General features: G+C 43.8%; 1 protein-coding gene across 34 annotated transcripts in view; it reads right to left on the reverse strand.

The window, feature by feature from the left end:
* Positions 1-26,252, reverse strand: part of NRXN1 (neurexin 1) — a 1,006,781-nt gene that overhangs the window by 149,861 nt on the left and 830,668 nt on the right. For all 34 annotated transcript variants that reach the window (XM_081854480.1, XM_081854477.1, XM_081854473.1 and 31 more), the window contains one exon: positions 15,054-15,225. In XM_081854480.1, coding sequence (XP_081710606.1) covers positions 15,054-15,225 — 172 coding nt within the window. The remainder of the gene's footprint in view (positions 1-15,053; positions 15,226-26,252) is intronic.

Here is a 26,252-nt window from a genome sequence, read left to right on the forward strand (position 1 = left end):
GGTATTATTGCTGTTTGGTCTATGCTAGTGAATAGGGTGGCAAGGACTGGGGCCCACCAGTCAATATTGGCTTTGAGAAGCTCAGGGGAGATATTATCTGCTCCCGGGGCTTTTCTGTATTTGAGTGCCTGAATAAGCCTCCTGACCTCCGCAACCGTCACCGGAGGCTTTCCCCACAAGAACTTATAGCCTCAGGTTTTGAAAAGGCTAAAAGGATGGTGAGCCAGCGAATAGGAGATGTAGAGCTTCAGGACCATATGAGCAAGATAGATAAATATCCAGCTATCCAAGATTATGGAAAAGGGTTCAATTTAACACCATATTTGCTGGACTTACAAATCGCAAAATACAGGCGGGCGTTTACCCTTACCAGATTTGATGTACTGCCATCTGCCTTACTAAAGGGCAGATATGTGGGCAAACCCTATGCTGAACGAGTCTGCCCATGTGGTCTGAAAGAGGTGGAAACGGCTTCACATGTGTTGCTACACTGCGACCTCTATGGGGATATCAGGTCATTGTTTATTTCCCCTATCGTTCAGAAATTTCCAGGTCGATCTGAATCTCAGCGGCTGAAAATCCTACTAGGAGACAAAAACCCAGAAGTAACACTGAAAGTGGGCAAATTTTCTGCGGCTGCGATCAAGCGGAGGGCATTAGCTGTAAAAAAGTAAAAGACTTGACCCCCGGACAAGCCCACTCTTTTTTAAGTTTACACATATATTGCAGCGCGTGTGTGCGTGTGTGTGTGTGTGTGTGTGTGTGTGCATATGTGCATTGCTTTTATGTATAATTTTTTTAAATTGATACCATTACTCCCCTTGTAAACTACCGTTGTTTTTGTTTTTCTTCTGGTCTATGACCGTAATAAATTACTTTCTTTCTTTCAGGGCTGCCTTCAGATGTCTTCTAAAAGTCTGGTAGTTTTTGTTCTCTTTGACATCTGGCGGGAGGGTGTTCCACAGGGCGGGTGCCACTACCGAGAAGGCCCTCTTCCTGGTTCCCTGTTAACTTGGCTTCTCGCAGTGAGGGAACGGCCAGAGGGCCTTCAGTGCTGGACCTCAGTGTCCGGGTAGAATGATGTGGGTGGAGACACTCCTTCAGATATACTGGACTGAGGCCGTTTAGGGCTTTAAAGGTCAGCACCAACACTTTGAATTGCGCTCGGAAATGATGGAATAATGCCTGGAAGAGAAGGGGATCATTCCCTGCTCCACACACCAGGAGCTCTGGGGTAGATAGATATTCACAACTAACACATCAAACACATTCTTAAAGGGGTATTGTTCTTAATGCATGCGTGCACACACGATAAACACAGAAGAATAATTTGACATACTGTTTGAATCTGGACTGCTGTGCCCTCAATGATGGCACCAATTTTTGGTCCCTGCCTATCACTGCATGTGCAGCGGCAGGGGAAAAAAATCACAAAATAGAAACAAACAGACCCCACCCACCCACAAAAATTTATCAGTGGGCTTGAAAGGAAGAGGCTCACATTGAGAATGGGTGTAAGAAAGAGATTAATATCTTCTCAGAGACCTGAATTATTTAGGTTGTGCCTCCCTCCCTCCCTCTCTCTCTCTTTTTATCCAGAGCAGACATGAGTGTCACTTTTTCCATTTCCAGTATGAATTATAGTACTTTTTCTGAATTAGGGAGCTAAACAGAAGTTCTTGTCCTGAAGACATGAAGTCCTATTGCACTGTCACAACTCACAACACTGGCAAATATATATATATATAGAGAGAGAGAGAGAGAGAGAGAGAAATGTGATCATTTTTTTAAAAAAGCCTTATGGCCCAGGGATATCTCAGAACACAATGTCATTACACAGAAATTAATTTTGTTTTTTGTTTGTTTCTTTCATATTTGGGATGGCAAATTGTCTGGCTCAAAGGCTCACGCCAGCATTGAATTTATGCTGCCTTTTGAAGGGCCCTGGTCTCAGAGCTACCTCAGGGCTGCTCTAGGAGTTAATGGAAATGCAATGCATCACCGGTACGATGAGACTGAAAGAGTTAGGAGAAATAAGAAGAAATGCTGGATTCGGCATCCTGTGAGAAACTCGCAGGCAGGATTTGAGCACAAGAGCAACTCTCCCTTGCTGTGGCTTAAAGCAACTGGTATTCAGGAGCACTGCTGCCATCTGGCTAGTAGCTCTCAATAGCCCTCTCCTCCATGAACTGGTCTTATCCTCTTTTAAACCCATCCCAGTTGGTGGCCATTGCTGTCTCCTGTGGCAATGAGTTCCATAGTTTAACTATGCACTGTGTGAAGTGGGACTCGTGAGCACTGCATATATTGGCTGGCATACAGAATGGTGCTCAACACAAGCTCCAGTCAAAAAAATCTAGGGCAGAACTGAAGGGGCACATTTTGTATGAAGAATGTTGGGTGTGGTGTTGTATTCTGCAGAGGCACTGGACAAGACTTCCCATGATTCCTCATCTTTGGCCATGCTACCTGGGTCTGATTGGAGTTATAGTCCCCATCATCTTTAGGCACCAGATAGGGGAAGGCTGGTGCAAGCTGCTGAATTGAGGACTACGGCAGAGGAGCCTAGGTGTGCCTCTCAGACACTTATTGGCCTGGTCTCTGTGGTGTTCATCCTGCTCCTCTTCAACCCAGGCAGAACAAGTGACCTGAGGAGCCAATGAGGGCTTGGCTGGCTCTACAGAACTGACACTCTGACTTGGATTCTCAGTCTGAATCAGCTGTCCCACTGAGTAAAAGGTAAAGGTAAAGGACCCCTGGATGGTTAAGTCCGGTCAAAGGCAACTATGGGGTGTGGCGCTAATCTTGCTTTCCGGCCGAGGGAGTTGGCGCTTGCTCACAGACCGCTTTCTGGGTCATGTGGCCAGCATGACTAAATCACATCTGGTGCAACAGGACACAGTGACAAGTGCCAGAGCGCACAGAAACACCGTTTACCTTCCCACTGCAGTGGTACCTATTTATCTACTTGCACTGGTGTGCTTTTGAACTGCTAGCTTGGCAGGAGCTGGGACAGAGCAATAGGAGCTCACCCCATTGTGGGGATTTGAACTGCCAATCTTCCGATCAGCAAGCCCACTATGACTGTGTTTGCATATCTATATTACTTAGACCAGTGTGGGATGCTGGTTATATGTATCTTTTGTAACCCATCTGTGTCCACAGTGCCCACTCAACTGGAATTGACACTTTTACAGGTGCCATATAATACCCACACCACATTTATAAGAACGAGGTTGTTTAGTGTGGCATCACTGACACTTGGGAATTCCCTGCTTATTGATAGAAAAAGGGAAGGCGCTTTCCTGATATTTTCTTTTTGGTGCCTGCTGGATAGGACAAGCCTATCCAGATGTTTAGAAAGTTTGTATGAGTTTCCATTTGTTTTATCCTACTCTGTTATGGTCGAAACTTTCTGTATGTTTTAAATTATAGTTGTAAATTTTTTTAGTGGTGATTCATTGCTTTATCTTCTTCCTTTTTTTGTAAACAGCTTTGAGGTTTTGTTCTACAATCAAGCAGTATATAATGAAATAAACAAATAAAATAACTGATACGATGACAATGATAATGATTAAAGGCAAAATATCTATCGAAGTGAAATATTTCCAAAGCAGTGGGGTGCCATTGGTGTGTGGTTGCTGCAATGCAACAGTGATACTGACATTGAAAGTATGGCAATCATTAGCTCAGCTGTAAACCACCTGTGTTTTCAATGAGCATGTAGTGAATATATAACCTCTAGATTCTCCAAGGCACAGTGCCTCTGAGTGCTGGTTGACAGGGATAAAACAATAAAGGTAAAGGTAAAGGGACCCCTGACCATTAGGTCCAGTCGTCACCGACTCTGGGGTTGCGGCGCTCATCTCGCTTTATTGGCCGAGGGAGCCGGTGTACAGCTTCTGGGTCATGTGGCCAGCATGACTAAGCCACTTCTGGTGAACCAGAGCAGCGCACGGAAATGCTGTTTACCTTCCCGCTGGAGCGGTACCTACTTATCTACTTGCACTTTGACGTGCTTTTGAACTGCTAGGTTGGCAGGAGCAGGGACCGAGCAACAGGAGCTCACCCCGCCGCAGGGATTCGAACCGCTGACCTTCTGAATGGCAAGTCCTAGGCTCTGTGATTTAACCCACAGTGCCACCCACATCCTGGAGGAAACATTAAGAGATAGCTAATGCAGACCTTACAAGCATCCCTATTTTCCAGGGACAGTCCCGAATTTACAAAAGCACACCCCGGTTTCTGATTTGATCCTGGAATGTCCTGCTTTTCCGTAAAGGTAAAGGGACCCCCTTTCCTTAGGACATCCCTGTTTTCATCAGACAAATGATGGATGGTATGGAGTTATGTGACCTCCGAGCCAAGGAGAAAAGTAACTACTCTATACAACCTTAGAAGACATCTGAAGGCAGCTCTGTATAGGGAAGTTTTTTAAAAAAATGTTTAATGTTTTATTATGTTTTTATATATGTTGGAAGCCACCCAGAGTGGCTGGGGAAACCCAGTCAGATGGGCGGGGAACAAATAATAAAATTATCAATATTGCTATTAATATTATTGAATAAAACACCCCGATTTTCATTGGAGAAATGCTGGAGGGTATGCTTTTGCCCCCAATCCCCGTTTATGAGTTTTCTAAGAAGCTTCTGTTTGATCACTGCAAAGATACTGGAATAAATGGGCCTTTATAGTCTGGTATGAAGTTAATAAATGAACAAAACTTTGCTCTTTGCGGTTATAAATATATAATGTTTCCCAGCCGTGGCTCTGCCATCTCTCAGGTCAACAGTTCAAGGCACCCTTTGGGCTTGATGGCTAACAAGATGCGATCTTGTTCTCTAAAAAGAGAATCGCTGCTACTCATTTCACCCTTTATTCCCATTACAAGGGAGTCTTCATGCAGAAGAGCAGTCAAACACACAGTCTGTCTCCCACCTGCAATCTAAAATATTACAATCTCAAGAGGGCTCTGAGACATGCTTCCCCCTCAGCCCCGAATATTTGGAAACTGCTCGAAGATTCTTCAAGTTCTTAAAACTGTGTTCTTCTGTTCTTGTATTTACCATGCTTTGTTATGAATCTTTTAAAAGGACTGTGCATTTTCTAAATGCTTTATAGCAGATCTGGGAGCGCCGCTACTCATTTGACATTTCCCTGCCTCTTACAAAGAAGCAGCATTATGTCATTTTTTTTTAACCAAAGGAGGCGGAATCTGTCAGCGGCAGAGCAATGGCGAGCACACGGCACATTTTATTAAAATCTGAATTTAATTACAGAATCTGTTGCATCTCAGAAGCGATAAGCCTCCGCTTTTTACCAGGTTCTCCAAGATGAAAAAGGGAAAGATGTGAAAGAAAGGAGGGGAAAGCCCACAGCTACAAAACCGAGGGGTGGGTGGGGTGGGGAGCAAATGCCTGTCTCCCCTGACTTAAAGAAACATTATATAGCATTATCAGACAGAAGAAAGCTGATAAGTTGTCAAATCAAACATAAATAAATAACACACTGACTTAAGAAACTTTAATAAAGCCCATTGATAGGAAGGGACTGCAAGTTACTCCTTGGTAAGAAAAAAGATGGAGGCAAGAAAAAAGAAGTCTGTAGGGTGGAAAGATTTGAAAACATTTGAAGCTAGCAGAGGAAGATTGGGAAGGTGCAATGCGGCCAGTTACTTCTTCAAGGCTGTAAAACCTTGGCCAAAGTGGTCTTCCCCAATGTTGCTGTGAAGTGTTTTGGGTGGGTGGGCTTTGTACAAATGTTTGCTCCACTACTGGTGGTTATTACATACTTGATGGTCTCAATATTTAAACTAAAAAGAAGTTTATTTTATCCAGAAGCAACCAGAGCGAGGGCAGGAATCACTGCCCTAACTCTGATTTCGCTTAAACATTATTGTGTACCCAAATATCTTGGCTATGTAGTACATGGAAGGAGTGACTGGGATGTGCTTTCTTGAAAATGTCCTCTCCAAAATATTCATAGGGCAGAGTCAATACTCAGCTCAGAAACAGAACTGAATGGGGCGGGGCCTGTTCATCCCCACTGAAGATTTGCAAATGAGTTTAATTTGCATAAGGTGTCACAAGCTCTTATTGGTGAAGAATTTTGATTTCTACAGCGAAGCATACTGACGATAAATTCCAGAAGTTGCAATACTGATGGTACTGTGGATGCCATTCAACACTAGTCCTGCTCGCAAGTAGACCCATTGTAATTAATGGACATGACTCACTAAAGTTTATTAATTTCAGTGGGTCAGCTCTGAGCAGGATTTACTTGAATGCAACCCAAGGAGAGCAGAACTGAAGGCGTAAAATACACAAAACACCTTTTTGACAATATGTTTCTCATACGTTTCCAAATTAAAAATTGTACACCTGTAACAAAAGGTTTTGAAATGGTAAGCAGGTGAAGAAGTCTGCTTGCCTCAGCAGAGAATTAATCAGGTTTGCTATTGCAGGAAGCTTAGATGATAAACGCCTAATTTCTTCAGTGTCTGTGAAGGAGGGATCAGCTGTACAGTTCAAATGAAGAGGCGTCTTAATTAACCTGCTGATCTTGCTTATTCTTAATTAAACCCAGAAGCAGGTAGGGGAGATAAGTTAAAACACCATGGCAACAAGTGACTTAAAAAAAAAAAAACAGGCATAGAAAACTAGAGCCAAAATGAACTACAGGCACACAAATGGATGTGAATCTTACTAGAGGAACATCTGCAAGGCATAATTTGGTTTTAAGATATGTTGGTGAGAGGCGGTTTGGTGTAGGAGTTAAAGCATTGCACTAGGACCTGGGAGACCAGAGGAGTAGTAGTAGTAGTAGTAATAATAATAATAATAATAATAATAATAATAATAATAATAATTTTATTATTTATACCCTTCCCATCTGGCTGGGTTTCCCCAGCCACTCTGGGAGGCCTGCAGAAAAATATAAAAACATAATAAAACATCAAATGCTAAAAACTTCCTGATACAGGGCTGCCTTCAGATGTCTTCTAACAGTTGTGTAGTTCTTTATCTCCTTGACATCTAATGGGAGAGCGCTCCACAGGGAGGGTGCCACTGCCGAGAAGGCCCTCTGCCTGGTTCCCTGTAATTTCACTTCTCGCAGTGAGGGAACGGCAAGAAAACCCTCCTTCAAGTATACTGTGCTGAGGCCGTTTAGAGCTTCAAAGTGTTGTTACTGAGACTTCTGGGTTAGCGCGAACGGCTAATGGCGGATTCCCTCCGAGCTCCGGAGGGAATCGGCTCCGCTGAAGACGGGTCTTGCCGTGCCGGCGACACGGGGTCCCTCAGAAACCGCAGGCGCGGAAGCCTGCGGACTTGGTGACTCGGTGGGCACCTTAAGCGCCCTCCCCGACCCACGAAGAGCCTTTTTAAAGGCTACGGAGAGGGTACGGAGAGTGGCGTGGTGCTGAGAGTAGACCGCTACTTCAGTGGAGCGAAGCCGCGAGCCATGGCCGGAGAGCGCTGACTTTCTTCCCAAAATTCAGATTGGATAACAAAGGACCCGTGAGTAGTGGAATTTGGACTTTAAAAAATTTTTACCTTTTGAATTCGGCACGATCGGGGGATGTGTTAAAGGGAAGTCCGCACCCCCTCTACTTATAGACGATTTAAAGCAAGGAACGGAGAATTAAGGCGGAATGAATATTGTTTTGATGATTTAAAAGTTTTTCACAAATTTGATAGAAGAAGATTTCGTGCTGGAGAGAAAGGGAGGAACTTTGGAACTTTGTGTGTAATCCCCCCCAAAACCCGGGAGTGTCCTGTTTGTGTGCCGGAGGAAAAAGTGAAAGGAGTTTGACAGCTGTCAAAGGAGCTGTCAAACGGGCGGACAAAGTAAAGAATTTTGTTATTTAACAACTCTCTGAATTAAAGGTGATACATTTGAGCTGAGGTGATTGGAAACAAAGTAGTGATAATAACAAAGTAACAGATTATTGGAAAAGGACTACTAAATAACTGAAAGCCCCCTAGGGGGAATTAGTGACATTACAATGGCTGCAGAGGGAAAATTACTGGCGGAGATAGAAAAAATGTTCTTTCTCGTGGGAATCCTGCAAGAGCAGAGTATGGCTCTGAGCAAAGTATTTATGACCTTGAATTCTGAAACAAACAACTCTGCTGAATGCACAAAGGAGACGTATTACAAAAACTCTGCAGCTGAGCAGGAAGAGATGCTCTTGGAATTGACAGAGAAGAAAGAAGGAGTGCAGACACTACAAGTGGAAAATATCAATCAGGAATCTACACTGTTAGAGTACGAGCAAGAAGACCTTTGGATTACAAACCTGCGAAAGATGAGAAAGAAGAAGAGGGAAGTCCCTGGAGTACTTGGAATATTAAAACTAAAAAGAATAAAGCAACATGATTGGGACTTTCCTCTTGAGTATGGAAAAGTAGATGATCCTTCGCAGCAACCATCCTGGATGAAAGAAAATATGATGTGACTCTGACTGAACTCCTTCGGGGTCTTAGGACCAACAAAGAGGACTACCAATATAGTTGGCAGAGAGGGACTGACAGAGAATCAGATGCCTCGGACGTGAGGAATCCGGGCTAAGAACTATTTTTTGTTTGTTTTTTGGACATTTGTTTGGGAAGGGACAGAAACCGGGGCGGGGGGGGGGGGGGAGAGAGAATAGAACTATAAAATGTTATGATTTGTTTATTTGGTCAATGTGACCTATAATTAATATAATAAAGGGAAAAATTTGTGGAAGGGAAGTTAGATCGACCTTAAAAAAAAAAGAAATTAATGATTATAAGAGAATTGGATAAGTTGAATATAGATAAACAAAAAGAATTAAATTTTTAAAAGCAATATGAATATGTTTAAGAGGTTAGGTAAGAACCTGCTGAATTAATTATTGGAACTGGGATGTAAGAGGAGGGGGTGGGGGGAAGTCAATGAAAGTGGGTAAAGAAAATTAGGGTATGAAATTGTATCTGTGTGTTTTTGTCTTTGTGTGTGTGTCTGTTGTTATAAAATGTAAAAACCCAATAAAAATTATTAAAAAAAAAAAAAAGTGTTGGTACTGTCCTTGGAAATGCATTGAGAGCCAGTGAAGATCCTTTAGGACCAGTGTTATATGGTCCCGGTGGCTACTCCCAGTCACCAGGCTAGCTGCTGCATTCTGGATTAGTTGTAGTTTCCAGGTTACCTTCAAAGGTAGTCCCATGTAGAACACATTGCAGTAGTCCAAGCAGGAGATAACCAGAGCATGCACCATTCTGGCGAGACAGTCTGTGGGTAGATAGGGTCTCAGCCTGCGTACCAGATGGAGCTGGTAAACAGCTGCCCTGGACACAGAATTGACCTGTGCCTCCATGGACAGCTGTGAGTCCAAAATGTCTTCCAGACTGCACACCTGGTCCTTCAGGGGCACAGTTACCCCATTCAGGACCAGGGCGTCCCCCACACCTGCCTGCCCCCTGCTCCCCCAAAACAGCACTTCTGTCTTGTCAGGATTCAACCCCAATCTGTTAACCACCATTCACCATTCAACCACCAAGCACCTCCAGACACTCACACAGGGTATTCAACACCTTTACTGGTTCCGATTTAAAGGAGAGATAGGGACCAAAAAGACAACAAAACTAAACACTTTTATATACTCAGAAAAAAGCAAACATACAAATTTTGAGTGAGGAAAGCATCTTATAAAGCAGTGCACATGTCTCAAAAGAGAAAATAATTCTACAGGATTTTATTTTATTTTTGTAAACCCCCCCCCCAATCATTTTCTTCCATTATGAAAAGGGAAGAAGAAGTCCATGGTTGGGTACAGGAACTCCTGTCCCCAGTATTTTTCATCCTTCCCCGCTCCCCTCAGATTTTCTATTCTCAACAGACTTCAGAGAGGTATTTTTACTCTAAGAGAGCAATGGTGATTTTCAACATCCCTTCAACTACAGATAATTCTAGAGACAAGAGATTATTATTCCATTGTGCCCTTTCAAGTTGCATCCCAAGAGTTCAACAATTCTGGATTCCCTACAGCTACAGTGTTCTTTGATAGCAGAGATGTGGCTTAGGAGCAAGGACTTTAATGGAAAGTGAGTTAGAGCTAGTCCACTATAGTCAGTCCATGGAAGAAAGGCAGCAGACTGTGGAGAGTAATAGGTGAAAAGGTCTGGGGAGGGAGCAGGTGCAGGTCAACAGCAAGGATAGAATTCAGGGCATCAGTAGATAGTGCTCTGTCATGTTCACTGCTATTTAAAGGTGCATGCTGTAAATCTGGGGTGCCATCCAGAAGTTGCTAGGCTGTGACTCCCATGGCTAATGGTCACAGATGATCAGGCTTGTAGTCCAGCAAAGTCGGGGGGGGCACAGCATTGGGCACCCCTACTGTAAACAGTGGAATGCAGGTCAGTGGCTTTGTGCATATCTCACACACACACACACACACACACACACACACACACACACACCATAAAGGGAAGTGAGATAGGGAATATGGAATTTGAGAAAGAGAGGATTAGAAATAATATATAATATAATAATTTATTTTTTATACCCCGCCCATCTGGCTGAGTTTCCCCAGCCACTCTGGGCAGCTTCCAATCAAGTGTAAAAAACAAAACAGCATTAAATATTAAAAACTTCCCTAAACAGGGCTGCCTTCAGATGTCTTTTAAAGATAGGATAGCTGCTTATTTCCTTCACATCTGAAGGGAGGGGATTCCACAGGGTGGGCGCCATTACCGAGAAGGCCCTCTGTCTGGTTCCCTGTAACCTCACTTCTCGCAATGAGGGAAGCGCCAGAAGGCCCTCGGTGCTGGATCTCAGTGTCTGGGCTGAGCGATGGGGGTGGAGACGCTTCTTCAGGTATACAGGACTGAGGCCGTTTAGGGCTTTAAAGGTCAGCACCAACACTTTGAATTGTGCTCAGAAACGTACTGGGAGCCAATGCAGATCTTTCAGGACCGGTGTTATGTGGTCCCAGCGGCCACTCCCAGTCACCAGTCTAGCTGCCGCATTCTGGATTAATTGCAGTTTCCCGGTCACCTTCAAAGGTAGCCCCATGTAGAGCGCAATGTAGTAGTCCAAGCGGGAGATAACTAGAGCTTGCAGCACTCTGGCAAGACAGTCCGCAGACAGATAGGGTTTCAACCTGGGTACCAGATGGAGCTGGTAGACAGCCGCCCTGGACAGAGAATTAACCTGCGCCTCCATGGAGAGCTGTGAGTCCAAAATGACTCCCAGGCTGCACACCTGGTCCTTCAGGAGCACAGTTACCCCATTCAGGACCAGGGAGTCCCCCACACTCGCCCGCCCCCTGTCCCCCCAAAACAGTACTTCTGTCTTGTCAGGATTCAACCTCAGTCTGTTAGCCACCATCCATCCTCCAACCACCTCCAGGCACTCACACTCAATGTTTTTCAAGAACATTCAGTTATCTAAAACAAACACTCCCCCCCCCCAAAAAAAAACCCCAAGAAGGTATGAAGATGGTGTTAAATCAAGACAGGGGTGGGTGGGAGAAAACAAAGAACTGGCTCCTGTTGTTCTGCCATGAACAAAGGCAACATGATGGTACCGATAAAAGCTCAAAGAAAATTAAATACCAAGAACGATTGGGCTGAGCCAAGCAATAACACGCACAGGGGGATTCTGAGTTATGGCTGAAACTGTGGCTTTAATTAAGCCCAGTTGTAGCTGCATTGGGGATTGTTAAAAATCAACACAAAGGCTGCTAACATTTGTTTAGCAGTCTATGGAAAGTTTCCAGGTATTCCTCTTAAAAAGATATGAGCAAGAATTGAGCCATCACTGCAATTGCCACCAGCACAGGTACTGTGGCAAATCCAGGGGGCCACACACCGCTCCCGTGGTCAATAACTGCACGCATACTGTATACACACAACCCAAATTCCAATGTGTCTTCTGGGAACAGTATCTGTCAGTCTAAGGATGCTTCATCACAGAGTGTTTTAGCCCCAAATGCTCTCTTTCAGTACCTTCAGATGACTACACACCCCTGTTCCCCTCACCTACCTGTACAGGAAAAACCCACAGAGAATCTCAGACTGTGTGCAGGAAGTTAATAAAGACACCATAAATGCACTCCATGCCTTCTCCTCAGCTGAACTTAATGCACAATGCAGAGCTCATCATGTTCACATATGAAATGTGGTTAGTATACAATCTGGAAACTTCCAGCACCAACTGGGCTCCAACAGTGCATAGCACAACAACCCTACATTGTTGCACGGCAGCACACATACCTACTGTGTGGGAGAAGGAACTTTAGTTCCACCCTGCATTGGACACAACCTCTTGAAGGCCTCTCACAGACACCTGAGATCCAGGCTACAAACTGTGGAGCAATCAAAGCAGAGCTTGCAACTCTGAGGCCTGCTGTCTAGATGCATGCCCATCACCAGCATTAAAGGTTGCAAGGGTTACCTGGATGTCAGAAGCAAGTGGATGTCCTTGAGTGAGTGGGTGGTCTCTGAAGAAAGCAATGGGCAGACCCTTGCTAATGAAAACAAGTCTAGATCCTACTGAACATATAACAACCACACAGTCTCTAATCTTCCCTGTTAGGGAAAATATTAGAGAGGAAGGTCGCCTCTCAACTCCAGGTAATTTTGAAGGAAACCAATTATTTAGGATCTTTCCAGTCCATGCCACCCTTGTTTTTGGACAGAAACGTCTTTAATACGTGGATACACAAAGGAAGGGGCAATGGAAGTCCAACCGTATTGGTCTTGCTGGACTTCTCAGTGGCCTTTGTTCTTGTTGAGCTTGGTATCCTTCTGGAATGACCAGAGAGGGCTGGTCTTAGTAGGTCTTGATGTTTCAGTGACTCCAGTCCTTTCTGGATGGCTGATTCCAGAAGGCAGTGCTGAACAAGTCTTGTTCATCTCCATGGTCTTTGGTGTGTGAATGCTGCAGGGCTCCATTTTGTCTTCTGTGCTTTATAATATCTATATGAAAATGCTGGAAGAAATCATTTTCCACCATCTAATCCCAGGGAGGCTGTGGAACCTTTGAACCAGTGTCTGGAGATAGCATTGGGGTGGATGAAGGTGGAACAGCTGAAACTTAATCCAGACAAGGCAGTGAAGGTGAACAAGGAAGAACTTGATTCAGACCCGATGACGGTATTGTGGGTTGGGAAGTTGGCAATTGTGGATGGAGTTATGATGCCTGGCCTGGATGAACTGCACTCCCCTTGAAGAACTATGTGTGTAGCTTGAAGCTGCCCCTGAACCTATTATCTTGGTACAGCTGCTGTGGATTTAACCATAGTGGTTGACCCTGACTAGAGTTACCCAGGTCCTAGTTATCGCCAAGCTGCCCAAGGAAACTCTTCCAAATGGATTACACTTGGTTCTTCAAGTGCTTTCCTTAATGTGAGTTTGGTTATGTGATTCTCAGCTGCTTTTGAATTCGGTTGGACTTACAAAACCAAGATGCTGCTTCCTGATAATTTATATTACTTGGTGTGTTGATGATATTCATGTGTACAGCTGTCACTTTGTGAGGGCATAACCCTGAAAGGTGGCCTGTAACCCTTTTAAGTAACTAAAGGTCCAGAGGATTGCAAAACTCAGCTTTAAACTGCTGCTTAGCAACGTGCTTACAGGTTGGCCTGGTCAAGTCAACAGAAGCACTCAGTTCTCGATCTGTAAAATGGGAACAACAATAAGCTCCCTCTCAAGGGTTGACAGACATGATGACAGTTGCAAAGCATTTTGGAGTACGGAAAATTGTGATTGGTTAAATAATAATAGCAATAACTGGACTAGAGGAATTATACAGCAATGGAGTGACATGTCAACAAACCACAATGCCTATCTACTTGAGAGACCTCTGGCTTAACCTCTACCTTTCTTGCCAGGGATCAGAGAATCCAATCCATTCCACTTTGTGATTGTTGGAATGTCAACTTCATTATAGATCCTGATTGTTCAAGGGAGACAAATGGTTCCAGTGGCCTCTGGATTAGTGTCTTTAGAATAGTGCACCCCCAGTTGGGCGGAGCTGCAGCAACAGCATCCCAGCAGACATATCACTGATGGAGGGAGAGGGTTGAGGTGACAGCAAGATTGGGGCTGTGCAAAGGAACTTGCAGGAGTGCTGGATTGACTCCACTCACACAGCCCTGACCTCACGATCACCTCACCGCTCCTGCCCCAGGAAGCAGTAGAGCCACCACTGCCAGCGGTTCTGCCCCACCAGGCAGACTGCTCCTGGTGCAGAACTCTGAAAGCCAACCACAGGATATGAAAACCATCTTTAAAATATATGACGCCTAGCTTTAGTGGTCTTACACAACCTCCCAAGACTATCTGCATACCTAAGGCAATTTTCCATACCGGGTATAATCAATGGTCTCTCGACTGTTCACCTAGTGAGAATTAAAGTTCCATATCTTTGCGAACAATCATTGGTAGGTTGGGCTGGCTTTGATGAGACTGCTGCAGGATAAATGGTTAGTGGGCCACAGCTATTGTGTTTAAACGAATGCTCTTAAAATCAATTCCATTCTTCTTTCAAGGCACCGCTTCTTGGTTTCTGTGATCCCTTTAATACAAGTTGTTATTGCCCAATCTCCGCAAGCTATGGAAGGTTGGTTATAAAATAAGCACAGGCAATGCTTTCCTTAATAAATTTGTTCTGAACACCCACTTGCGGATTATTTATTTAATTTGACGTATTGTGATGCTTTTGCCAAAGCCTTCCACCACCATCTGAATATACGAGTATAGTAATAATTAAAGGTTTTGGTTTGTTTTTTATTTAAAAAAAACCCACTTTGGTGTCTCAAAGCGTTGACATCTACATGACTTCAGTTTCACTCATGTGTCAAATGTAGTTCAAAGACAGTCTGCACATTTACTTTGTTTGCTTCACCTAGGAATTGTCATTATCACAGTCTACAAAACATTAATTATTTTTTTCATGGCAGAAAAAGAACACATCTGGAAGAAGCCAAGATCCCATGTACCTACACAAGCAAATCCACCACATAACCTTTTGTCCTTCCCCCTCCCTGCCAGAAATCCAACTGTCAGAATTTACATCCTTACCTGCTGGGTAGCGTTCTATAACTGGCCAGTTGTCCACCTGTAATGTGGCATTACCACCACTTCTTGTGAAACGTACTACGTGATATTTCCCATCATTAATGATTGCGTTGACCTCTTCAATTGCGATATCATCTGTTCCAACATTAAATTTAACTCCAATTTTTCCTTGGTGCTGTAAAGAAAAGCAAACGACAGAAACAACATGGTTAATCAGAAGCCCATTTAAAAAACCAAAACACTTTTAGATACAGTATTATGCAGATAAAATATCCTGAAGATATCTTTTAACTTCTTCAGGACATGTGGCGGTAAGAATCCTCTGGACTAGGACTAAACAATTTGTGATTGGGAATGGAGAAAACTTGTTTCTATACAAACAAGGAATTCTATGTTTCCAGTCATAACCCTTTGCTACCTACCCCAGCTCATTCAACATTATTGTCTTAGAAACTATGAACAAAGGATAACCACCATACGGTTGTTTACATGAACAGAGACCCTGTGCACAAGTCAACATCTCTTGACCCGGCCTGAAGGTTATTCACTTCTTTTCATTCATTTCAACCACTGATTCACCCCCTTGACAACACAAGGCAAACAGAGACAGAGGTGAGTTTCCTGGTTCTTATGCCTAGGATAAATGACTTTGTAAGGAGACTGTGCAGTTTTATAAAACAGGAAGACATCGAAAAGCAAAACATAGTCTAAGGTGCTTCTTGGGGTATTGGGGCTCAGAAGGTCAGAACTCTGAATAGTCACTCGCTCCAAAACATGAAGCTAGTTGACATTCATTGGGAAACTTAAATTGCTCTGCTAAGGATACTGAAAGCCAGATCTTAGTGGTTTGGAAGCAAAGTCACACAGGACCAGATCAAATAGCGCCTGTCCCTGCATCAACCCATAAACATGGTAGGATGAAACATGTGTATTGCCCCTCTTCCCCTCTTGCCTGATTCTCTTCCCCAGCCTTCAGTGTCTTTGGGTGTTCAGTAGCATTCAAACAGGGCTTCCTTATGAAAAATCTGGTGCAAGTGGGATTATTGCACATGGGCGATATTCCAGAAAAAAATCCAGGGGCTGACCATGAAATCAAGTCCTATTCTCACCTGGAGTACTGTGTCCAGTTCTGGGCACCACAGTTCAAGCAGGACACTGACAAACTGGAACGTGTCCAGAGGAGGGCAACCAAAATGGTCAAAGGCCTGGAAACGATGCCTTATGAGGAACGGCTAAGGGAGCTGGGCATGTTTAGCCTGGAGAAGAGGAGGTTAAGGGGTGATATGATAGCCATGTTCAAATATATAAAAGGATGTCACATAGAGGAGGGAGAAAGGTTGTTTTCTGCTGCTCCAGAGAAGCGGACACGGAGCTATGGATCCAAACTACAAGAAAGAAGATTCCACCTAAACATTAGGAAGAACTTCCTGACAGTAAGAGCTGTTCGACAGTGGGATTTGCTGCCAAGGAGTGTGGTGGAGTCTCCTTCTTTGGAGGTCTTTAAGCAGAGGCTTGACAACCATATGTCAGGAGTGCTCTGATGGTGTTTCCTGTTTGGCAGGGGGTTGGACTCGATGGCCCTTGTGGTCTCTTCCAACTCTATGATTCTATGATTCTCTGATTCAATAGTTACGCCCTAGCAAGAATATTGGAGATGGCCTGGGTGTGCCAGAAAGCATAGAAAGAAGGGATGACGCTCTCTCACTCTGTAGCAGCCTTCCTCATCATGGTTCCTTCCATATGCTTTGGACTACAACCTCCATCATCCTTGACCCTTGACTCCGCTGGCTGGGGTTGATGGGACTTGTAGTGAGAAACATCTGGCAGGCACCAGGGTGAGAAAGTCGCTTGATATAACACTCATGAGATAGGTTACTTGCAATATGACCAATAGATCTTTAGCAAGCAGAGGAACTAAGAGTCATCCATGAAAGGACAAAATTCTTTCATCTCTAATTAAAGCAACAACAACACAGAACTGTAGTGATATCACTGGAAATAGCTGATTTATCTACAAACAACATTGCCCCTTCTCCGAGACAAGTATCCACTCCAAATGCTATTATCCATTTTAATTATTATTGAAAAAGCATCCGTAACGTGGCATTTATAGCTTAATGAAGTATCTTGCCATGTTCATTTAAAAATACTGACTAAAGCAATTATTGATTTCTGTTTCCACAGAAGACAGGCGAAATGCTTCATTTCTGAATAATGACTCTTATAAAACTAAAATGAGAAAGAAGCAACGTCGCAGAGCGTGTGTTAGGGAAGAAAGAAAGGAAGAAAAGGAAGAAGTTACTGCTGGAGCCAGACTAAATAAATGATACTGCTGCATCCTAATTCTAGAAATGTGTTGTGGCTGCCATTGAAATGTCCTCGGGTTCAGGAACAGATAGAAAAATTCTTCATTTTAGCAAAAAACAATAATTCCTTATTCTACAACCTCTTGATCTTTTCTCTCTCACACTGCAAAATCTTTTTTCATCTCTAACGTAAGATCACATAGCTCTAATACCCACATAGCTACATAGATCTGCTTCTGCACAGCCCACAATGTGGAACAGTCTCTCTGGAACAGTCTTCCCCCAGAAATAAGGCGAATACATTTTTCTGACACATGCTGAAAATATTTCAGTTCACCATGACTTTTGCTGGCTATTGATGTATGCCACTGTACAACTTTGTTTTGTTTTTTAACTTATTGAACACACCAAGGCTTACTTCTGAGTAGACAGGCATAGGATCACCCTATTCGAGTTACTTCTTGTTCATATTGAATTCCAAAACCAAACTGCTTGAGAACGTGCATTTTCCCCGACATTTCTTAAAAGTTAACTGACAAATTGTGCAATTCACATGTTTTAATCACCCACTTACTCTGCTATTCATATTCAACAGAAAATGTACAAAATGCTAAATTGCTCTTGTGATGTAGCAATCACCCCTTTCCCAAAATTATTAAACATACAAGAACTTTTCTAAAGGCACGTGACTCTAAAACACATGTACTTTACTCAAAGTTTTCCCTTCTGAAATCAAATGCTTTGACATAAAAAAAACCCCACCGAAACAAAAACCTAGCTGATTTTTTATGATGGTTGATAATCACAGTATTCACACACACAGCAATGCTTTCCCTACTTGCCTTCATTTGAGTCTTATGTACAATTTTACAAATAGTGGGAAAAGAAGCAAAACATATTTTAAATAAAATTGAGCAGGTGCATGCAAATGATTTTAACCAGACGCATGTCAGAGCAGCTCTTATGTGGAAAGAAGAAGAGGAAGAGGAAGAGGAAGAGGAAGAGGAAGAGGAAGAAGAAGAAGAAGAAGAAGAAGAAGAAGAAGAAGAAGACGGCCAACAGAACAGAAAAACTGAAAATCAATCCAAGGGTGCATGAAAATAATTTTGGTTGAAAAATAAGCAATGTTTCTCTGTTTTACATGTAATTCCTCAGTTCTTTGGAGAACTTCATAATGACCCATATGGTGAGTGAATATGGACTGTAGAGGGGTCCCTTGACCTAGACAACTGTCTGCAAACATGGAGAGAATATTCATATCTTCTTTCTAATAATAAGTACACAAGGAGATTTTACAAATTGTAATCCTACAACAACTGGAGGAAACCACATTGGCTCTCCTTGCACGAAGGCACCCATTCTTTCTGTATCCTGCCTGCATGAGTAGACATGTTCATTCTGAGCTCAGAACTAGTCAGTAGGCTTTCTTGCTGTGTTTTGGAAGAACACACACACATTTCTCCAGTCAAGAACCGTCTTGAAGAGACAGGAAGCATGCAAGCTCAATAACAGAGCATCTGCTTTGCATGCAAAAAGTCGCAGGTTCAATCCCTGATATCCAGGAGTTGCCAGTGGGGTGCCCTTCTTCACCTGCCTTCTGAGTGAGGAGCATCTCTACTGGTTCCTGAGCTCGGCATGGTCCAGACAAAGCAACAGGAGCATCAGATTGTGGACTGCTGTGTTCACACCATGCTGAACTTCCCACACCTCTCCTATTCATCAACCTGCAGCAAGTCTTGGGATTTGGGAAGGCAGGTGGGCAATGCCACCTCACCTGAGCTGACCCACTATCCACTACTGCTGGCATCTTCAGCACCCTGGAGAGCTACTTCCAGTCAACGTAGACCACACTGAACTAGATTAACCAATATAAGGCTGCTTCCTTCACACCTCAGCTGGTCTAAAAGCACAGAACTTTACAAATGATGTCCCTATTTTCATCAGAGAAATGTTGGAGGGTATCAAAATGGCGAGTTCTGGGCCAGGAGAAAAAGTCATTGAAACTAGTACAAATTAGAATAACAGAATGCAACATAACATTCTGAAACTGTGCAAAAAGCAGTGGGCTCCAGAAATCTAGCACTTTGGGTTTGTCATTTTTCCATTTGACTTTTAGTCATTGGATTAGATCCCCAAAAAGGTGCCCATCCACTCATGGAAGACCCTTTCATGAACAAGAGGATACCCTGGGCACCATCTCATTGGGTTGATGGCCTCCTGCCTCTTAAATTGTCCCATATATGCACATTCATTTTATGCTGGGCGATTTGTGCTTCTGCTGGCTTTTGAGTACCTTTATGAAGCAAATGTTTTAGATGGCTTTAATTTCTACCAAATTGGTTACGCCTTGATGCGTATTTAGTAAGCCACTTTGTGGCTTTAAAAGTGGGATATAACCCCGTTAAATAATAAATGAATACATGCTAGGAAATGTCCTCCTCTCCATAAATTTTCATGGTGTATTAAAAAGGAAAGACTAATTAATTCTAATCCTAACGGTGGGTGGAGCAGGGTAAAACAGATTGATAAAACATGCACTAAAAATGCCGTTTCTGCTTCTTAACCCTGACAAGCCTCAAAAGAATAATAAAGTACAGTCATAAAATATGGTGCTTAAAGTGCCGTTAACTGTTACTTTTCTCCCCAAAGTTATCTGATTTCTCTGCCAAATTAAGTACAATGTAGAAGGCATTTTCCCGTGAAGCATAAAAAAAAAAAACCAAGTTAGATTGAGGAGTCACTATCAGCTGCTGTTTACAGAACAGGGCATACATATTCCAGAATCATTCGGAGGAGGGTTAGAGCTGAACCCCAGATTTGTAAAATCTCAAAAATCAGACAAATAATAATAATAATAATAATAATAATAATAATAATAAATTTATTATTTATAAATCCAAGGAAGGAGAGTCCACAACCTCCCGAGGGAGACTGTTCCACAGCTGAACAGCTCTCAGTCAATGTAACCCAACTTCTTTAAAAAACCCATAGGTTTTGACCCTGATTCCAACAGGAGGTGGATTGCAAGCAACTTCAGTTATTACCTAAAAGAGTAAATACACAGTGTTGCCCTCAAAGGCAGGGGTACCAACAGCCCACTACAGATCCACCTAGTGCCTTCTACATTCTTTCAAGTTTGGCTCTTCATCCTATGGGTTCTGTCCTTTCTTACCCTCTCCTGTTCCCCCCAACCCCTGTTCCATTAATGAATCAATATTTTTTTTAAAAAAAATTAAAGTTGAAACAAGCCTGAAAGCAAAAAAGAAAAAGAAAAAGAAAAAATAAGAACCCTCATGCTCTTTCCTCTAACCTCTGAGAGACTATAGTTACTCATATCTAATCTTTTCATTAAATTTATCCCTGAACTGAAGACTCATTTGTTACTTAAGCTCCATTTGGGGGGGGGGGTCAGAAAATTGGCCTGAAGAGCAATTTAAGTCATGCACAAGCTTTATGTCATCATTATGACCTAGGTAGGATGCGAGTAATCTGTTGGGAAAGAGCATCCATTTCCCTGCAATGTTCTTTTTTTTAATAGCTAAGACTAAGATTAATTCTTTTTAAAAGAAACCTCCTGAAATTATTTTGGGGAGGCTTCCCCAGGCCATTTTTCCCCTGTCAAATATTATTCTAATATTTTAGGGTGCTTTCACACACACACACACTAGAAAAGGGGTGTCCTGCTCCTACCTTCCTGCTTTTTCCTCTCTCCCCCTCTTCCTCCCAGTAAGTGCCAGTAACCCACTTGCGTTGCGAGGCCCAGGACCCCACCATTCCCCTTAGATAATAAACACATGGACACAAATATTTTGAATTAATGGGATAAATAAGGCCACAACTTTACTGGTTACAGATGTGAGCGGTTTGGCTAAGGCATTGGGTGAAACCAGACTATATCTTGAGCCCTGCATGCCCGCAGGAAGTCTCTTAATGGTCAACCACGATAGGGGGAGCCCTATGATATACATCAATTAAGAGCACCCCAGGGTCCCCAATGGGGTTGTGGAATGGCCCTAGCCCATGCCCAGGCTTTGGACAGGATCCACACATCCTGGATCCCTTTAATAGGATACCCTTAATGAGGAGGGGCAGGCAGAGGCAACAACCTCCCTTCCCATGAACCAGGCGGCTTACCCAATGCCTAACCTTACAAAGTTGTGCCAATTTGCTACATGGTAGGCAAAAACCAAATGGCTGGTGCCAATTTGCCAAGTAGAAAAAATCCTACCTGGCCCCAACCATAAGGCAACTGGCCTTAGTTCAAAGCAAGGCCAAAGTCAAACAATGCATAAAAAGAGGGTGGGGTGGGGTGGGTGATCTGATGAGGAGGTGAAAAGGAGGCTGTCCCCCAGCTGTGCCACAATTTAAACGGCAGCGGCCACGCCACCTGGCTAACCTGATTGGTCAGCCAGGGGGTGTGACGGGGCTGGGAGTTCCGATGATGTGTGTGGCATCCCTCTGTCCACTGCTGGGTCACAGGGAGATTCTGAAAGCTCTCCCGCAACTCTGCCCCACCGGGGAAGGGGAGCGGTCCTGCTGGGAAGATAGCATAGTGGATCCACTCGTTCAGTAAGCTGCTTCTGCTAATATCATTATTATGGCTTCCAGTACCTAAGAACTGTGACAAGCTCTAAGACTATGACATTTGTATTGCAAATCAAGTTGTGTGGTGAGTTCCCACCTCCCACCAGTGGAAATAAAGACACGTGACACAGATATTTAAGGTTAATGGGCGAAATTAGGCCACAACTTTATTGGTTACAGAGTGGTATTGGCTTAGGCATTGGTCCTATCAGACTACCTGGCTTCAGCCTGCTTGCTTGAAGACCGGGAAGGGGGGGCCCTGCTGATGCACAGCCACTAGGGACTCCCCCGGGGTCACCGCTCAGGGGCGCTCTTTAGGCCCTGGCCTCCATAGGCTTCGGATGAGGCCACGCCCCCCAGAATCCTTTACCGGACTACCCTTCAATATTTGGGGGAGGTGATGGCACTCCTCCCCCCAAGAAATCTGCATAACAATATGCCTACCAATGCCTAACCGCCAAGACCAAGTGAGTTGTGACGATTTGCTATGAGGTAGATGAAAAACCAAATGGCCGGTGCCAATTTGCCAAGTGGGAAAAATTCCTACCAGGCCCCTCGACGGCGACCAACCAAGGTCCATAGCAAGGTCGAAAGGGGAACCTTAAAGGGTGGGTGGGTGGGAAAACCTTACCAGCTGAGCGGACCCAAAGAGGGAAATCCCAGGGCCGCGCTTGCCTTAAATGAGGCAAGCCACACACAGCCGATTGGGTGGCTTGGGGGGTGACGTGGCCCTGAGGATTCCCCCGTTAACGCGGGGGTTGAAGCCAGCCCCTGCGCGTGTGTTGGGGCCTGAGCCCGCAACACCACCTCCTCCTTATGTCGGAAGTGGCTTTGTAATCCGAGTGTTTGGTTTTGCGCCTAAACACCCTTTGGTCCACCTTTTAAAAAAATTAAAAACAACCGCAACCACAAGATGGTATAAGCAACTTCATCAGAACAAACCCATTCCCTGCGGCACTAGCTTTTTAAACAAAAAACCGAAAACATTCTCTGAAACAATAAAAATTGCACCGTCAGTCAGATATGAATGAGCATGTGCAAATTTGCCAGGAAAGTGCTTTTTCTCAAGGAAGAGCTCATATCAACCAACCTCATAATGCTTACAACCTTTGTCCACTTTCACAGAAAGCAATAATACTGAAACTCCCAATGGGGTGTGCGTGGAGAATCAAGTTAAAAATCTTTCAACCCTGCTTGTTTGCATTCTGGAAATGTGGTTCCTGGAGATACAACAGATGCAAACGAAGATTAAGTAATTTTAGCTGTGCTGTCTCTAGGCTTCAAAGGGCCTTCCTGAACGGACCCACCTTGTTCTTGCTACTTGCTGGAACTAGAGATGCTGGAATCCATTTTATGTCATGCACACCTCCCAAACTGATGCACCAAAAAAGGAATCTAGTTTTCCCTTGATTTTCAAGTTTGTCTGATATTTTTATTTTTTATTTTTACAATGCAGCTCTCAACTCAAAAACAGCACTGAAATGTGTTTTAAAATGTGCATTTTTTTTTTTTTTGAGAAAAAAATACATTCAGTGCACTATCTGAACACCTTTAAACCAGGTTTTCCAATGCCCTGCCAGGCACTTGATAGCAGGACAGATTCAGGGCAGATGCACCTCTCTGTTCTTTTCTCAGGTCTGGGTATAGGCCAAGGGGACAGGGAAGCCATTTCCAATGCTCCCCCCTGACATGCCCACTACCTCTAAGACATGCTCCCCTTTCTAATAACATTGAAGTTTCTGCAGTGGTGCAGAGATGAATCAGATATTGGATCTCCCTTGCTGTGGTTGGAGCTTTTTCTCTCTCCCTGACCTCAGAGACAGGGATCCAACATATCCTACAACCCCGGTGATGCCCTTCAAGGGGCCTTAGGATGACAGTCTTAGAAAGGTATGCTTTATTGCTCCTGATGCATAGTTTCCTAATGATGTCATCGCACTGCAGTTTGCGTAACGGCTGGCAGGTGGGGCTGCAAAGTGCAGTGTGGTGCAAAACAGGGCTCTCAGACCTGATGGGTCTGAGGGTGAGGAGGAAGGAACTGGAGACAAAGGCAGGCCCGTGAGCAGAGGTTTGGCAAGGACTAAGGGGAGGGGTGGTGATTTGGGCAAGTTATTGGGAGGGGGTGGGGTTGCTTTGGCAGGGAGTATGGGGAGGGGTTGGGTGGCATTGGTGAGGGAGGTGGGTGGGGTTCGTGAGCAAAGTGAGCGAGGCTTCAGCCCCTAGTGGTAAAATCCATTTAGAAATGTGTATTTTGAGATTAAAATACAGTGGTACCTCGGTTTTCAAACAGCTTAGTTCACACAAACAACTTGGAAACCGGACACTGCAAAACCGAAAGTAGGTGTTCCAGTTTTCAAACTTTTTTTTTTTTTGGAAGCCAAACGTGCTCCATTTTGAGTCTGCCTGTGTTTCGTGTTACACTGCTAATTTGCGCCCCCTCCCCATTGTAATTCAAGCCTTCCGTTTCTGATGGTAGTGTTCTAAGGTGATATTTGGAGATTTTATTTGGTGCTTTTGTTTTTGCTATTTATTTTGCACTTTTTTTTTAGGCTTTTCAGTTAATTTGTTTTTGTGACTGTGTGGAACCCAGTTCAACTACTGATCGATTGATTGTGTGACCGCAGTACATTGTTTATTGCTTTCATTTAATGGATCAATGGTCTTTTTAGACAGTAAAATTCATGTTAAATTGCTGTTTTAGGGGTTGTTTTTAAAAGTCTGGAATGGATTAATCCGTTTTGCATTACTTACTATGGGAAAGGGCGCCTTGGTTTTGGAATGCTTTGGTTTTGGAACAGACTTCCGGAACGGATTAAGTTTGAGAACCAAGGTACCGTACCACTGTACTCAAAAATACCTATTTAAATGCAGGGCTTTTAAAGAGAGATTTTTGACATATCAGTTTTCTCTTTGCTGCTAGCTGCTGTCCTGAACAGTTCATAGATTTGTAGAGTTGAAAGGGACCCCGATGAACATCTGGTCCAATTTGAATATGTGGCTGTCCCACACAGAGATTGAACCTGCAACCTTAGTGTTATTGGCACCACGCTCTACGCAACTGAGCTATCCAGGCTTGGAGGGGTCAGGTGAACAAGCAGTAATAGCAAGGAGGAGGAGGAGCAGAATGTGGGCATTCCAGAGGTTGGCAAAGTGGCACCTGCCAGTGCATGGTATTTAGTAAGTGCCCCAAATGGCAATCCTTGACACCAACCCTGAATTTACACCTCTGGATACAACATACAGCTGTGCACCTCATACAGATGCAATCTTCTTATGATGGACAGAGGAGGAGTCCTCCTAGACCTGACTAAAGCAGTCGGAAATTAACATGGATTCTGGTGCAGTTTAAGTGAAGAGTGGTCTCTTTAATTCAGGATATGCCACACAGTAAAAGCACAATGAAAGGAGGAGCATTAAAACCCCGCAGGCATATTTAGAAGGCTTTGGACGTGGAGACATAAATATTGGAGACAAGATAAATACTGTCTCCATTGTTAAAAGTATTAAAGCCGGTATATATTTTACAAACATTGCCGTGTGTGATTACATTTCCTGTAATGGGATCTCTGCCCCTGGAAAATAGATGAAATGTATGAAATTTCCCTCCAGTTATCTTTTATGATTCTGAATTACCATAGCTGGCAACTGCGAGCTGTAACAACCCTCACTGTAACACCCCTTCTGCTCTCATTTCGTGAAGGAACTGTTTGGAAGGTTCAGGTGCAGAATTTTTGACACATCCCGCTTGCCAGACATCTGGAAATTAGCCCTCCCCACAAAAACTGACACCAGATCCAGAGGCACACAGAACGCCAACACCAATCAACCACACCAGACCCAAACCCAGACCCTCTCCACAGATGAATTACAGACACCATCCAGTAGCCAATCCATGGTGGCACCTCCGGATGCTGCACCCCCCTGCAATCCCTACACAGACCTGGCTGACACAAGCCACAAAACCACAGCTCGCCCCTATACACGAAGCCAAGCCAGAGCACAACTAAGTACAGTACAGCCATCTTCTCAGGAAAACTCTTCACAAAGTTCAAGAGGTCAAGACACAAAGACTTTAACAACTAATCCACACCTAATGACCCACCTAAGTGGTACTCAGGATATCACTCAAGAAATCACTCAAGATATCTCTCAAGTAATTAAGGAACAAAAGAAGAAAAGGCACACTAGCCTGGGAACTTCCTCTCTGCCCAGAACATTGGAGGCTATACACCACACCCCCTCTACAGTATTTATAGGAACTCAAACACTGAGATCCTGCTCTGTTCCAGTAACAAGAAGCCGAAAGCACCAG

Source organism: Podarcis erhardii (assembly GCF_964252035.2).
Source record: "Podarcis erhardii genome assembly, chromosome: 3".
Lineage (NCBI taxonomy): Eukaryota > Metazoa > Chordata > Lepidosauria > Squamata > Lacertidae > Podarcis > Podarcis erhardii.